This window comes from Pelodiscus sinensis, chromosome 11, assembly GCF_052426305.1.
Source record: "Pelodiscus sinensis isolate ZL-2025 chromosome 11, ASM5242630v1, whole genome shotgun sequence".
NCBI classification, from domain to species: domain Eukaryota; kingdom Metazoa; phylum Chordata; order Testudines; family Trionychidae; genus Pelodiscus; species Pelodiscus sinensis.
The window spans coordinates 21,760,465-21,775,719 of record NC_143062.1 but is presented as its reverse complement, the minus strand read 5'-3'; the positions used below and the strand labels follow the sequence as shown (position 1 = coordinate 21,775,719).

Sequence of the window (15,255 nt, the reverse complement as noted above, 5' to 3'; positions counted from 1 at the left end):
CACATTCCCAGGAAAACTAACATGACCCTGACAACATTTTGTACTGTGTAAGTTAAATATGTTAATTGTATTTATTGATTAAATCTACCAAATGACAACCCCTGAATAGGGGACTATCTCAGGAGGTGACCTAAATTCACTGCCCTGGACTACTTCTTCCTGACTATCCCTTTAGTTTGGTCCCTGTAGTCCTATTCACTGCAGTGTCTTTCTTCCAGTAGCACCCCTTCATGGACCTTGAGTGGTACCTTACCAGGGTTCCAGCCTCCTTTGGATTAGGCAGCTATATGTTTGGTGGGAACAAACCCCATAGTGTCTCTTATACTTCAGTCACCTCAGTTGCCAGAGACTCCTAGGTCTCCTACACGCTCTCATTCAGGGAGACAGTACTTACTCCCTGGTGGCTGCCTAGGATGGCAAGCTAGTACCCCTTCCTCTGTCAGGCAGACAGTTAGCTCCTGCCTCTTTGCTATTCAACAATGAACTGAGCCAGAGTCTCACTTTTTCTTATTCCTACTAGAGATGTAAGTGACTAGTCGACTATTCAATAAGCATAAACTTATTGGATAGTCAAGTAGTTACTCTACTAGTCACTCCTCTCCCCTTGCTGCCTCTATTAGAGAGAGGCAGCAAGGGGGGGGTGCAGAAGCTGGTGCTAGGGGAAGCCAGCTTAAAAGCCAGATTCCCCCCTAGCACTGTCTCTCTGTGGGCGGCACAATGGGGAAACAGCACGAGCAGGGACTGAAACAGTCTATGCTCATGCCGGCTCCAGCTGCTGCACTTCTGCTTTTGAAATGTGCTCCCTGCAGCCACTTCAGTGGGGCTCTTGTACATTTCAAAGGCTGAAGTGCCACAGTGGGAACACAGGGCGAGCGGGATCCCCCAGTTGAGTCCCCCACTCGCCCCATGTTCTCTGTGGCGCTTCTGCTTTTGAAATATAGCGGGACTCTTGCTACATTTAAAAGGCTGAAGGGCTGCAGTTCCCAGCTGCTCTTTTGCCTTTGAAATGTAATAAGAGCCACAGGTGGCTCTTACTACATTTAAATGATGAGGCGTGGCTCCCCCTTATTGACTAATCCAGTAGTTGATGGAAATTCTATCAACTACTCGATTAGCTGAATAATCAAAATTTAACATTCCTACTTTGTATAGGCCTGGTGGTGTAGACATTTGGGCTCGGGCTGGAGCTGAGCTCAGAGGCTCTTCCCTTTTCTCAGATCTCAAAGCTCAGACTCCAGCCCAACCCCAAATGACAACACCACAAATAAACAGCCCTTTAGCTCAAGCCCAGTCAGGGAAGGTGGGCCAACTGTGGGCGCTTAGTTGTACAGATTTACTCTACATGGCTTAGCTCTAGAATTAGAGGTCCTGAGTGCTCTGAAACTTTACTCGTTAAATTGTGTGAGCAGGGAGGAGGTACTCACACTAAATTTAAATGTCCATGGAGAGTGAGTGCATGATTGGAAACATCAACATGGCAGAGCATGTCATGCTTCCATGCTTCTGTATTGCAAACAGACCCGACTATATCAGATAGATATCAATCTATGTTTTAGATATATTTCCCTGAAATAGTATATCCCGCTTTTGACTCTGGAGAGAATTTGCTATAAGACTTCTGGTTCTTTTCAATGGAATTTGGAGTGAGATGGGAACAGGGAAAACTGTCAAAGGTCAGTAGTGGGACTGTAGGATTGCAAAAAAGAAGCCAGCCCTTGTTAGATGGACCCAGGGAGCGATGATCACAGCAGCTATCAGTCCACAAATTGTTTTCTGAAGAGCTCTATCTTAATCAAGATGGAAATATGTTTCAGAGGAAACAGTTCTTAGTCATCCAGTAGGACATATGCCTATATTCGTCTTCCATACTGATGGACTAAACGAAAGAACAGACCAAGCTGCATTAGGGCATCACCTGGAAGTTCAATCTGAAAAGATCCATGAGCTAAAAGCATGCAACAAAGAATCAGGATATTTCAGAGATGCCATGGCTGCTCATACAAATGATAACAAATGGGCTCGTAGCACTTTATAGACTAACAAAACGTAGATGGTATCATGAGCTTTCGTGGGCACAGCCCACTCTTCAGATAACCAGAGTCATCTGTGCCCACGAAAGCTCATGATACCATCTACATGTTTTGTTACCAGGAACAGGTAACAGGAGAGTTTGGAGAGGGAGTTCTCCAGGTAAGAGGAATAAAAACGGGACCCTTGTGGTAAGTGACTGTCTGGAGTGTGTGTTTGTGTGTGGTAAGTGGCTGTCTGGAGTGTGTGTTTGTGTGTGGGGGAGTTATTTGCAGTGTGCTGAGCTTGTGTTTGTCTGGTTTGTTTGTTTGGTTTGTTTGTTTGTTTGTTTGAAGGAGCTTCTAAAAGGTTTGAAATCTAGAAGCCTCTGTTAATTGGCTGAGCCTCAGTCAGTGGGAGGGTCTACCAGAGCTATATAAGCCTGTGACTCAGCGACCAGGGAGAGCGCGACCAGGAACAGGTAACAGGAGAGTTTGGAGAGGGGGAGTTTAGAGGGCACTAGTGACTTAGGTTTTAAAGAAGGACACAACTCTTAGAATAATCTATACTCCAGAAGTTTAAAAAGAATCCCAGTTTGTACTTAAACTTATTCATTACAAACATGGAGACAGAAGCCCAGCAGCAGAGTGGGGGCTATCCTGTTTATTGCGTCAAGTGTAACATGTAAGATTACCTGCCTTGTGGGCGGGTGGTGTATGTGTGCACCCGTTGCAAGGAGCTCCTGACCCTCAGAGACCGAGTTTGGGCTTTTGAGGACAGGGTGGCTGAACTGGAGGAGCTAAGGGAGGTAGAGAGCTATGTTGATGAGACTTTCCAGGACACTGTAGTACTGTCCCACCTCCAGTCTGAGAGCCCCAGTGTTCTTAAGGGGGATGAAAGTCTCAAGGGAACAGAGCATTTAATGGGAGCAGAGGGAAACCATCCCATAGTTGGGACCCTCCTCCCAGAGGATGTTGCGGTATCCTCTTGCACTGAGGATACCTCTGATGGGGAGGGAATGCCAGCTAGGAAGAGGCAGGTGTTAGTAGTGGGTGATTCGATCGTTAGAAACATAGATAGTTGGGTTTGTGACGACCAGGAGAACAGTATGGTCACTTGCCTGCCTGGTGCAAAGGTTGCGGATCTCTCGAGGCATCTAGATAGACTTATGTGTAGTGCTGGGGAGGAGCCAGTGGTCGTGGTACATGTAGGTACCAATGACGTAAGGAAGGGTAGGAGAGATGTCCTGGAGGCCAAATTTAGGCTGCTAGGAAAGAGACTGAAATCCAGGACCTCTATGGTGGCGTTCTCGGAAATGCTTCCAGTTCCACGCGCAGGGCCAGGTAGGCAGGCAGAGCTTCAGAGTCTCAATGCATGGATGAGACGATGGTGTAGGGAAGAGGGTTTTAGATTTATTAGGAACTGGGGACACTTTTGGGAGAGGGGGAGCCTATACAGGAAGGATGGGCTCCACCTAAATCAGGGTGGAACCAGACTGCTGGCACTAAACATTAATAAGGCCGTAGAGCAGTTTTTAAACTAAGAGATGGGGAAAGCCGATTGGTGCGGAGATGCACGTAAATCGGAGAGAGACTTCTCTTAGAGGAGAATCCGTTGATAGAGATTCTCTAAGCTGTAGTCGGAAAGAAAGGAGGGTGAGAGGGCAAACCATTGGCCAGAGCTGACAAACAACCGCATACAAAGGAATCCAATGCATCAGGGAAGGGCAGACAAATAACCAGTGGCAAATTTTTAAAGTGCTTGTACACAAATGCTAGGAGTCTGACTAATAAGATAGGTGAACTAGAGTACCTCGTATTAAATGAGGAGATAGACATAATAGGCATCACTGAAACCTGGTGGAATGAGAAAAATCTGTGGGACACAATCATACCGGGATATAAAATATAAAGTAAGGATAGAGCAGGCCGGGTGGGTGGCGGAGTGGCACTGTATGTGAAAGATAATGTAGAATCAAATGAAATAAAAATATTAAGTGAATCAACAAGTTCCATAGAATCGCTATGGATAGAAATTCCATGCTCCAATAATAAGAAATTAGCAGTAGGGATATATTACCAACCACCTGACCAGGACAGCGATACTGACATAGAAATGCTGAGGGAGATTAGAGAGGCTACCAAAATAGAGAACTCTATAATAATGGGGGATTTTAATTACCCCCATATTGACTGGATACATGTCACCTCAGGAAGAGAAGCGGAGATAAAATTTCTCAATGGCTTAAATGACTGCTTCTTGGAGCAGCTAGTGCAGGAACCCACAAGGGGAGAGGCAATTCTCGATTTAGTCCTGAGTGGAGTGCAGGATCAGGTCCAGGATAAAACCGTTACAGGACTGCTTGGGAATAGTGACCATAATATAATAACATTCAACATTCCTGTGGTGGGAAGAACACCTCAGCAGTCCAGCACCCTGGCATTTAATTTCAAAAAGGGGAATTATGCAAAAATGAGGAGGTTAGTTAAACAGAAATTAAAAGGCACAGTGACTAGAGCCAAATCCCTGAAAGCTGCATGGAAACTTTTTAAAGACACCATAATAGAGGCCCAACTTAAATGTATACCCCAAATTAAAAAACATAGCAAGAGACCTAAAAAAGAGTCATCATGGCTTAACCACCATGTAAAAGAAGCAAAGAGGGACAAAAAGGTATCTTTTAAGAAGTGGAAGTCCAATCCTAGTGAGATAAATAGAAAGGAACATAAACACTGTCAAATCAAGTGTAAAAATGTAATAAGAAAAGCAAAAAAAGATTTTGAGGAACAGCTAGCCAAAAACTCAAAGAAATAACAAAATGTTTTTTAAGTACATTAGAAGCAGGAAGCCTGCTAAAAAGCCTGTGGGTCCCCTAGATGATCGAGCTATAAAAGGAGCAATCAAGGACGATAAAGCCATTGCGGAGAAACTAAATGATTTCTTTGCTTCAGTCTTCACGGCTGAGGACGTTGGGGAGATTCCTGAATCTGCACCGTCCTTTGTGGGTGATGAATCTGAGGAACTGTCCCAGATTAAAGAGTCATTAGAGGAGGTTTTGGAACAAATAGAAAAACTTAATGTTAACAAATCTCCGGGACCGGATGTCATTCATCCAAGGGTTCTAAAAGAACTTAAATGGGAAATTGCTGAGCTATTATCTGTGGTTTGTAACCTATCCTTTAAATAGGCTTCCGTACCTAATGACTGGAAGGTAGCCAACGTGACACCAATATTTAAAAAGGGCTCTAGAGGCGATCCTGGCAATTACAGACCGGTAAGTCTAACTTCAGTACCGGGCAAATTAGTCGAAACAATAGTAAAGAATAAAATTGTGAAGCATGTAGAAGAACATAATTTGTTGGACAAAAGTCAACATGGTTTCTGTAAAGGGAAATCCTGTCTTACTAATCTGTTAGAGTTCTTTGAAGGGGTTAACAAACATGCGGACAAGGGGGATCCAGTAGATATAGTATACTTGGATTTTCAGAAAGCCTTTGACAAGGTCCCTCACCAAAGGCTCTTGTGTAAATTACATGGCCGTGGGATAAGAGGGAAGGTCCTTTCTTGGATTGAGAACTGGTTAAAAGACAGGAAACAAAGGGTAGGAATAAATGGTAAATTTTCAGAGTGGAGAGGGGTAACTAGTGGTGTACCCCAAGGGTCAGTCCTGGGACCAATCCTTTTCAACTTATTCATAAATGAGCTGGAGAAAGGGGTAAGCAGTGAGGTAGTAAAGTTTGCGGATGATACCAAACTGTTTAGGATAGTCAAGACAGAAGCAGACTGTGAGGGACTCCAAGAAGATCTCACCAAACTGAGTGATTGGGCAACAAAATGGCAAATGAAATTTAATGTGGATAAATGTAAAGTAATGCACATCGGGAAAAATAACCCCAACTATACGAACAGTATGATGGGGGCTAATTTGGCTACGACAAATCAGGAAAGAGATCTTGGAGTTATCGTGGACAGTTCTCTGAAAACTTCCACACAGAGTGCAGCGGCGGTCAAAAAGGCAAATAGGATGCTAGGAATTATTAGGAAAGGGATAGAAAATAAGACCCAGAATATCTTACTGCCCCTGTATAAAACTATGGTACGCCCACATCTTGAATACTGTGTACAGATGTGGTCTCCTCACCTCAAAAAAGATATTTTGGCCTTGGAAAGGGTTCAGAAAAGGGCAACTAAAATGATTAGGGGTTTGGAATGGGTCCCATATGAGGAGAGGCTAAAGAGACTGGGACTTTTCAGTTTAGAAAAGAGACTGAGGGGGGATATGATAGAGGTCTATAAAATCATGAGTGGTGTGGAGAGGGCTGATAAAGAAAAGTTATTTATTAGTTCCCGTAATAGAAGAACTAGAGGACACCATATGAAATTAATGGGTAGCAGGTTTAAAACTAATAAAAGGAAGTTCTTCTTCACACAGCGTGTTGTCAACCTGTGGAACTCCTTGTCAGAGGAGGCTGTGAAGGCTAGGACTATAATAGAGTTTAAAGAGAAGCTGGATAAATTCATGGAGGTTAGGTCCATAAAAGGCTATTAGCCAGGGGATAAAATGGTGTTCTTGGCCTCTGTTTGTCAGAGGCTGGAGAGGGATGGCAGGAGACAAATCGCTTGATCATTGTCTTCGGTCCACCCTCTTTGGGGCACCTGGTGCTGGCCACTGTCGGTAGACAGGATACTGGGCTAGATGGACCTTTGGTCTGACCCAGTATGGCCGTTCTTATGTTCTTATGTAAGTGCTACGAGCCCATTTGTTGTTTTTTTTTTCTGTACAGACTAACTCGGCTACCCCCTGAAGTTTTCATACAAATGATGGCTGAAATGAATTTCACACTTTCAGTGAATTGGCTTCTGAGTACTTGAGGCATATCCTAAAAGGATTTTACAAAGCTAATTCTGTAATCAAAGTCTTTGACAAATAATGAGAACAGTAATTTTGTGAAAACTGCAGAAAGACACCATCAGACAGGATTTAAAGTTGGATGCAGGAAACACCAGGTGATTGGTGGATGTCCTGTATTTCTGTGGAAGTAGTTTCTAAACATGGCATCCAACAAGCATTCATTTGTAAAATTCCTTTGTGTATATATGGTTAAAACTATACCTGCATGTGTAGGAGCACTCCCAACACAAATACTCCTTGCTGAGGCTGAAGTAGCAAAGTCCATCATCAATGGAAGAAGTAAAGATGTTGAAGAAGCCCAAGACCAATGTTCCTCTAAGTTTGCAGCACAGGTGATTAATCTGCCCCAACCAGTCAGTCAGCTTCGTGCACTGAGCCCTGAGTTTCTTAATCACCTGTGAAGCACAGCTTAGTGGGAACACTGCCTAAGACTTGTATAGTACTCAACAGGAAATTGTATGTTCCAGTAAAGCTTTTTGGTCTCTTGGTTTCAAAGAAACTATAGGAATAGGTTAACTGATGTAAAGAATTTGGTACTTGCTGTTCACTACTTTCCAAAAGTGGAACACTGATAACAAACAGATTGAAACAGGCAACATTACCAACACAAGTGACAAATGGTGCATCATACCTATGTGTGCGTAATTTATGGTGGACTCACTCCTGACTTCTGCAACATATTTCCTGCTGTATACATATTAATAGGATGTAACTTACTGTCATTCTTGTTTGATAGCGAGGAAAAAATGTGTTTCATGTCAAAAAAAGATCTTACTGCTTCAGGGTATATGTACACTGTGGCTGTGTCTACACTGCACCCCTTTTCCGGAAAAGGGATGCAGATGAGACAAGTCGGAATTGCAAATGAAGCGGGGATTTAAATATCCCCCACTTCATTTGTATAAACATGGCTGCTGCTTTTTTCTGCTTCGGGGCTTTGCCGGAAAAAAGCGCCAGTCTAGACTGGGATCTTTTGGAAAATAAAGCCTTTTCCTAAAGGTCCCTTATTCTTCTTAAAATCAGGAATAAGGGACCTTTCGGAAAAGGCTTTATTTTCTGAAAGATCCCTGTCTAGACTGGTCCTTTTTTCCGGCAAAGCCCCGAGCCGGAAAAAAGCGGCAGCCATGTTTATACAAATGAAGCGGGGGATATTTAAATCCCCCGCTTCATTTGCAATTCCGACTTGTCTCATCTGCATCCCTTTTCCGGAAAAGGGGTGCAGTGTAGACACAGCCTATGGGACAAGGTTGAATTAAGATATGCAACTTCAACTACAGAAGGCTCCCTAGACGCGACTGCCTGAGTTCCGACCCCCCGCATTTACAACCATTTTTGTAAATGCGGAAGGGGCCAGAAACCCCTGACTTATGTACTCAGCCCTCATTTACCATGGTGCACAGCGCCTAACATAAATATGGGTTCGAGTTACGATGCCCCCAACTTGCAAAGTTTCCTCTGGAATGAATTGCATCGCAAGTTGGGGGCCTTCTGTACATGAATTGTATAGCTGAAGTCAAAGTACCTTAACTCGACTTTTGGTGCTGTCTATACTGCAGGAAGTCGAAGGGAGATAGTTCTCACTTCAACTTCCCTTACTTGTCCTGGAAGCAGGGCTACCGGCGTCAACCTTCTCAGTTTGAATTGGCTGTCTTAACTAGACCTACTAATTTGAAACCTGGAAGATCGACAGCAGCAGCTTTGATCATTTGCTGTAGTATAGATATGCCCTCAGATTTTGCCAAATTAGGAGAGAGTGATAGATAAGATGAAATTTCTGCAGCAAGGAAGTTGGTAGCGCTGGTGTATGACCAGAGTGAGAGAGAAATGGAACCATTTAAGGATTAGCATTTTTTGTAATTTAATCTAGCCATCAAAAAGGACAATTCACTGACCAAGCTCCCACCATGTAAGGATAGTTTTGAAGATCATGTCAAAAGAGCAACTTGTCAAAGAAAGATTCTTATATCTTTCTAGATAGGTAACTAGATACCGGATCACCATTGCAACATGGATATAAAAATGTAGATGATGAAATACTTCCTGGATTCTTCGAAGGCCAGTAACATCTGAGTTTCTAGAAGACCTTATTTGAACCTGTATCTGTAGGGATCACAGCAGAATCAACTGTGTCTATAGTTAGAACAATCTTCCCTGCACAGAACTGTGTGGCTGTGTCTACACTGGCAAGTTATTCTGGAAAATCAGCCGCTTTTCCGGAAAAACTTGCCAGCTGTCTACACTGGCCGCTTGAATTTCCGGAAAAGCACTGACGATCTAATGTAAAATCACCAGTGCTTTTCCGGAAAAACTATGCTGCTCCTGTTCGGGCAAAAGTCTTTTTCCGGAAAACTGTTCCAGAAAAGGGCCAGTGTAGACAGCACAGTAGTGTTTTCTGCAAAAAAGCCCCGATCGCGAAAATGACAATCAGGGCTTTTTTGCGGAAAAGCGCGTCTAGATTGGCATGGACGCTTTTCCGGAAAAAGTGCTTTTCCGGAAAAGCGTCCTGCTAATCTAGACACGATTTTCCGAAAATGCTTTTAACAGAAAACTTTTCTGTTAAAAGCATTTCCGGAAAATCATGCCAGTGTAGACGTAGCCTGTATGTACTCAGGCAAAGAGGACTGTGGTAACCCACACACTCTCAACAAAGATCATAATGATGAACAAGATGTTGTTGATTAGAAATGTTACCCCAGTTACTAAATTTCAGTGATAACTACACATTTTTAGATTTTTGTTGAACCCTTTAGATTGTTCTTGTGATGCGCCGAGGTCATAAAGAAATTACATTTTATGTCCTGAAATAATACATAGCCGTTAAACTAACAGAAAGAAATGCACATATTTCAAAGTGATCATTTTAATGTGTTAATGGTGTCACTGTTTATTCCCATTTCTATGTTAATGGCACTACTTCACAGCTCCACAGTATGTCTCATCTTAAAATAAACAACATTATATATGATGTGTGTGTGTGTAGGTAGGGTACAGTAATGACCAAATTGATAATGTCTGCTGGTTGCCTAAATGGGCTGAACTAGGCCCAGGATCCATGTTGTTTGATGTCACTGCCTTTGTAAAAGCTTGTTTCAGTTTCCATTCAGGGTAGTTTATACAGAAAAATGTACCTGCTTGAATATAACATTTACAGGTTGCCTATATTTAATTTCCTGTGTTCTTTTGTATCAGGGGTAGGCCAGAATCTTCAAGATCATTTAGAAGTGTACATACAACAGAAGTGCACCAAACCTGTTACTCTCTACAAAGCACAAAATCCCATTAACATGGCAAAGATTGGCTTAGAATGGCTTTGGAAGTTTACAGGTATGAAAAAAAGGGAAACTCTCCCACTAGATTACCAAATTAGCTTTTAACTGACATATATATATCAGAATCCCACAGTGTCTTTCTGATGAAGCTTTTTATCAATTCTGCAAAATTAGAGATTTTTTTAAAAGGGGGTTCAAATGGGACAAACTGTCCAGTTTTCTTGGCTTTAATTAGATTTTTTCTAAATTACAATTTATTTTAATAAATGCAATGTTTATTATAACAAACGAGGTTGAGATGCATTTTTGCAGCATGTCTTTCCCTGCCCTTAAGTTCAGGCAGGAAATGTTTGCATGCTACTAAATGTGTGCATTTGTGCCTATCATACTGAGTTATGTTTCATACTTAAATCTGTTGGCCACTGAGAAAAGCTACTTGTAAAACAAATATACCAAACCAAATTCATCCTTGGTGTAACTCCATAAAAGATAATTATCTCACTACATTTTCCAGAAGCATTCAAACTTACTTGTACTTGCATTGTCCAGATATAATGCATTCTCCTGTGTTATAGTACCCCTGTCCCTAAGTTATATATTCAAGAATGAATTTTAAAGAGTTTTTTCTCAACTACCTCCATACACTTTTACCATCTTAGCATGATGTCACAGCAAAGCATTTGGCCCAATACACTGTGCTATGCTATTGCGCACATATTTTTCACATCACTGCAAGTAATTATTTGCAGAAGAATGGATTGCAACTTATCTAGTGTGGTGGCAGAGAGATTTAAAGGCATGTTATGCAGCAGTGTGAAAGGGGTAGGAGTATGCAGGTGTGTGTAAAGGCAAAAGGAGTGGGTAGATCTTGCTCTGTCCCTTCTAAGGACCTGGTACGTCTGAGAGTATGCACTGCAGTGGGTATGAAGCTGCCATAGCTTATTCCCACCCTCGTCCATCAGGCACTCTCAGTGACAGTTTCCCTCCTAAGCTGCTTCAGAATCATTTTAACAGTGCACTGCCCCTTATAGTAATTAAACCTTAACATCCCATTTTAGCCAAAGTAAATGGAGAATATTTAGGAAGCTAGAGACATCTTGGGCTTTTTTACCTTGAAAAATTATACATGATGAAAACAATGTGCATTGCACATGTTAAATTAATTGCATGTGAGTTTGTATCTCTTTCAGTTTCGCTGTTTTTGATTAATTATGTGCATTGCACAAGTGGAAAGGTATATTGGGCATGGTGAAATGGTGTTGACACTAGGATTTTTTTTTTAAAACCACATTTTCTTCCCTTTTGAATATTTTAGAATCTTTCTTTCTTTCTTGATCTCTAGGGGATGGAGCTACTGCCCACTTAGAGTCTGGTGGGTTTGTTAGAAGTCAGCCAGATGTTCTTCACCCAGATATTCAGTTTCATTTTCTTCCTTCCCAGGTGATTGATCATGGACGTGTTGCTTCCAAACTGGAAGCTTACCAGGTCAGTGATTCAAGGACACAAATTAGCAATGTCTTGAATTAACAAGGAAATTTATAATTTATTGGAAATATTAATACAAGTACACTAATTGTTACAGAGATCTTTTGCATAATACTGAACAAACTTAACTCTCTACATTGCAAAAATATTTAGAGTGTATTTGTTTCTGGTGCCAGAATAATTTATATTTTTTGGAAAAATATGTAATATGTGCTTTTAGGGGTTATGGGCCTGATCCTATGTCACTGTCATCAGTAGTATATGATCAAGTTCTGCATTAAAAGGAAAACAAAATATTATAACTCCTTTACGGTTTATCTCTTTGTTGGATCTCCATTACATATTAATTCAAAAGTCTAGTTCATACTGTGAAACTGTCATTGTGTACATCTGTTTTATTTGGCTGGTTTTTACTTCATGATAATAGTAATTTGATCATCTATCAGCTACTGCTAAACTGAAATAATATTTGCTTGTTGTGCTAAGTAGTTTTTTTCCTGTGCAGTGTATATAACCAAAAAACACAAGAAAAAAATGTTCATTTTCTGGCTCTCCTTTTCAGTATCCATTTTTTATATTTTGTATGTGGATAATTTATAAAAGTCCATCTTTTAAAAAATTTCAATGGACTGTATCTAGATGGAATTTTGTCATGTAGTGTGTTGGGGCCATTGCAGGTTCATGTTGGATCTATGAGGAGCACAAGTGTGGGCTGGTTAAAGCTGAAAAGTACAGATCCAAGGGATCATGTGGTCATTGAACCAAATTACTTGTCAACTGGTAAGATTATATCTTTATTGAGCTGGTTTCATTCAGTTCCTTCCCCCTTGATCCATAGAGAAGTGATTTGCTACCTGCCCATCTCAGTAGCAAATTACCCCCCAATTCACACTGGCTTAATTGTACTAGTATTATTTTTTTTCTATTTATGTTGTGATAGTTCAGAGGAGCCCTAGTTAATGACAGGATGCTATTTTGGTAGGTACAAATACTGAGCAAAAAGTCCCTTCTGCAAAGAACTTACAATCTAAGTGGGATGGTCAAGTGTCTGTTCCCTGCCCCTTCCAATTCACCCCGTACTCACCTGTGCTGGACAGGGAGTAAAGGCTACTATACACCTTGCTTGCCTCCCCCCACTTATATGATGATCACATAGCCCATACCCAGGAATAAGGAAGGTATCATTTTTATTTATGCCATTCTTCTGTACAGGTGCATAGGACAAGTGATAATTTTTCCTAGTATAAATATAACTTTGAAAAATGTTCCATTGTTTTCTCTTTCGGTAGCAATTTCAGATCTTTTAAATTAAATATACACTTCTTTCCCCTTTAATTTTACTACTCTTTCCTTTTCTTCGTATAGCACACTCTCCTGAACTAGCACTATTATGATTCTGTTTGTTTGAATTATGCACAAGAAAGTATTTCTAGCCGGTATGTGTATTTACAGTCTTTGTTTCCTCTCTGTACAGAAAGAGATGTGTGGGAATTCCGTCAATGTGTCAAAATATCCAGAGAGATTTTTGCTCAGAAAGCTTTTGAAAAATTCTGTGGTCCTGAAATTCAGCCAGGAAGTCATGTACAGTCTGAAAAAGAAATAGATGCTTTCATAAGACAAAAGGCTGATAGTGCTTATCATCCTTCTTGTACCTGTAAAATGGGGCAGCCATCTGATACCACTGCTGTGGTTGATCCTCAGACCAAAGTAATTGGAGTTGAAAATTTGAGAGTTGTAGATGCCTCAATAATGCCCAGTGTGGTCAGTGGGAATTTGAATGCTCCAACTATCATGATAGCAGAAAAAGCTGCTGATATAATCAAGGGGCTCCCATCACTTTGTGAGAAAAATGTTCCTGTATATAAACCTCAAAGCTTGGAAACTCAGCAATGAACAAAATGCCAACGCTTATTTTCCAGGTGAGTATGGAAATCTTACATGGGACTTTGCCAAGAGAATAAATGTATTGCTACAAAAATTGCATGTAGGTATTAATTCACTATCTTTGATATTAAGATTGTAATAGTCTCCTTTAAAAAAAATCAAGTTGTTTGCAGTAACTGTGGGTGACTTGTGATGTAGTTTGAAGTGTATGCTGAAGAGGATCATTTCTGCCTTACAGAAACAAGAAGCAATCATGTGAGCCAGCAAAGAGTTCAGGACCTCTGTGGCTGAATGTGGAATGGTAGAAGTTGATGTTTGCTACCTTTAATGGGACAATAAAACTGCTTCTGTGATTGGGCCCTCAAGTGGTTAATAGAGATGTTGTCAGAGGCCTCAATGGAACCACAATCCTGGCAAGTGAAATAAGGGTCTTATGTTGAATTTCACTTAGTATTCACTGTGTGCACGGTTGTCCTTGACAACAGTTAATAAGCAAGATGTTCTTCAGCAGAATCTTCTATTCTGCATTGTGTAAAAAGTTAAGCAACTGTGAAAGTTTTTGGAGGATCAGGGCCCAATATTGTGAACATGCACATTAAATCAGAAGTTGAGTTTTAAACTTAAATGCAAATGAATAGTATTTGCGTAGTGGTATAACCAAATTTAAAGGATATCTATATTTGATATACACATTGCCTTAAATAGTCTCTATAAAAACAGAAGTAGCTGATTATTTAAAATTTATATAATGCTAACTTAAACTCTCCATGTTCTTTGCATTTAACTTAATAAAAGTCAGTTATTAACGTCATTTGTTTTGGTTCTGTAATGCAAAATGGAAACGTCTTGTTTCACTACTGTATATTTAAGGGGGTCGTGAAAGGAGACTCCATTGCTTTAAATGGTGAAACAAACTTTAAGGTCTGGATCATTTTTATAGCGTAAACATTGTCTTACTAAAAAGTTACCTGCCCTCTGATTTAAGAAATCTTATGCCATATCAGATAGATACTTGTCAATTAAATTTGAATATTGTGGCTCATTTACTGTAAGAATAAATACATCTTGGCTTTGTCTACACTGCAGAGTTTTTGTGCAGGAAGCTTTTTGCAGAAGAGATCTTCCACAAAAACTTCTTGCGCAAAAGCACATTCTCACCTCACAAGCACATCACAAAAGCAGTCTTTCATACTTACAGTATTTCCTTCCAGCAGCCACACATCACACCTCAGACACATTCACCCAGGAACCTACCCCTGCAATAAACCATGTTGCCAACACTGGCCGCAGATCTATTAAAGTGACACCAACACAGAACCTAACCACATAATCCACAACATCAGGAGCTCATTCAACTGCACAGCCTCTAACGTGATATATGCCATCAAGTGCTAGCAAGTCCCTTCTGCCATATACATTAGCCAGACTGGACATTCTGTACAACAAAGGATAAATGGACACAAATCAGATATCAGAAATGGTAACACACATAAATCTGTAGGGGAACATTTTAATTTGCCTGGGCACACAATCATGGATTTAAAAGTAGCCATTCTTCTACAAAGGAATTTCACAAGACAATTACAGTGAGAGAGTGTGGAATTGACCTTCATATACAAATTTGACATGGTTTCCCTGGGCTTGAACAAAGACCTTAACTAGATGTTCCATTATAATAGCAGTCTTCCATACACATAA

At 40.8% G+C, this 15,255-nt stretch overlaps 1 protein-coding gene across 4 annotated transcripts in view; it reads left to right on the top strand.

The window, feature by feature from the left end:
• Positions 1–13,789, top strand: part of CHDH (choline dehydrogenase) — a 36,864-nt gene extending 23,075 nt beyond the window's left edge. For 3 of the 4 annotated variants that reach the window (XM_075938908.2, XM_075938906.2, XM_075938907.2), the window contains 4 exons: positions 10,109–10,243; positions 11,531–11,673; positions 12,351–12,453; positions 13,148–13,592. In XM_075938908.2, coding sequence (XP_075795023.2) covers positions 10,109–10,243; positions 11,531–11,673; positions 12,351–12,453; positions 13,148–13,566 — 800 coding nt within the window. In that variant the 3' untranslated portion in view covers positions 13,567–13,592. Of the gene's footprint in view, positions 1–10,108; positions 10,244–11,530; positions 11,674–12,350; positions 12,454–13,147 lie in introns of all 4 variants that reach the window. The other variant, XM_075938909.2, reaches the window with a different exon arrangement.
• Positions 13,790–15,255: the final 1,466 nt, after the last annotated feature.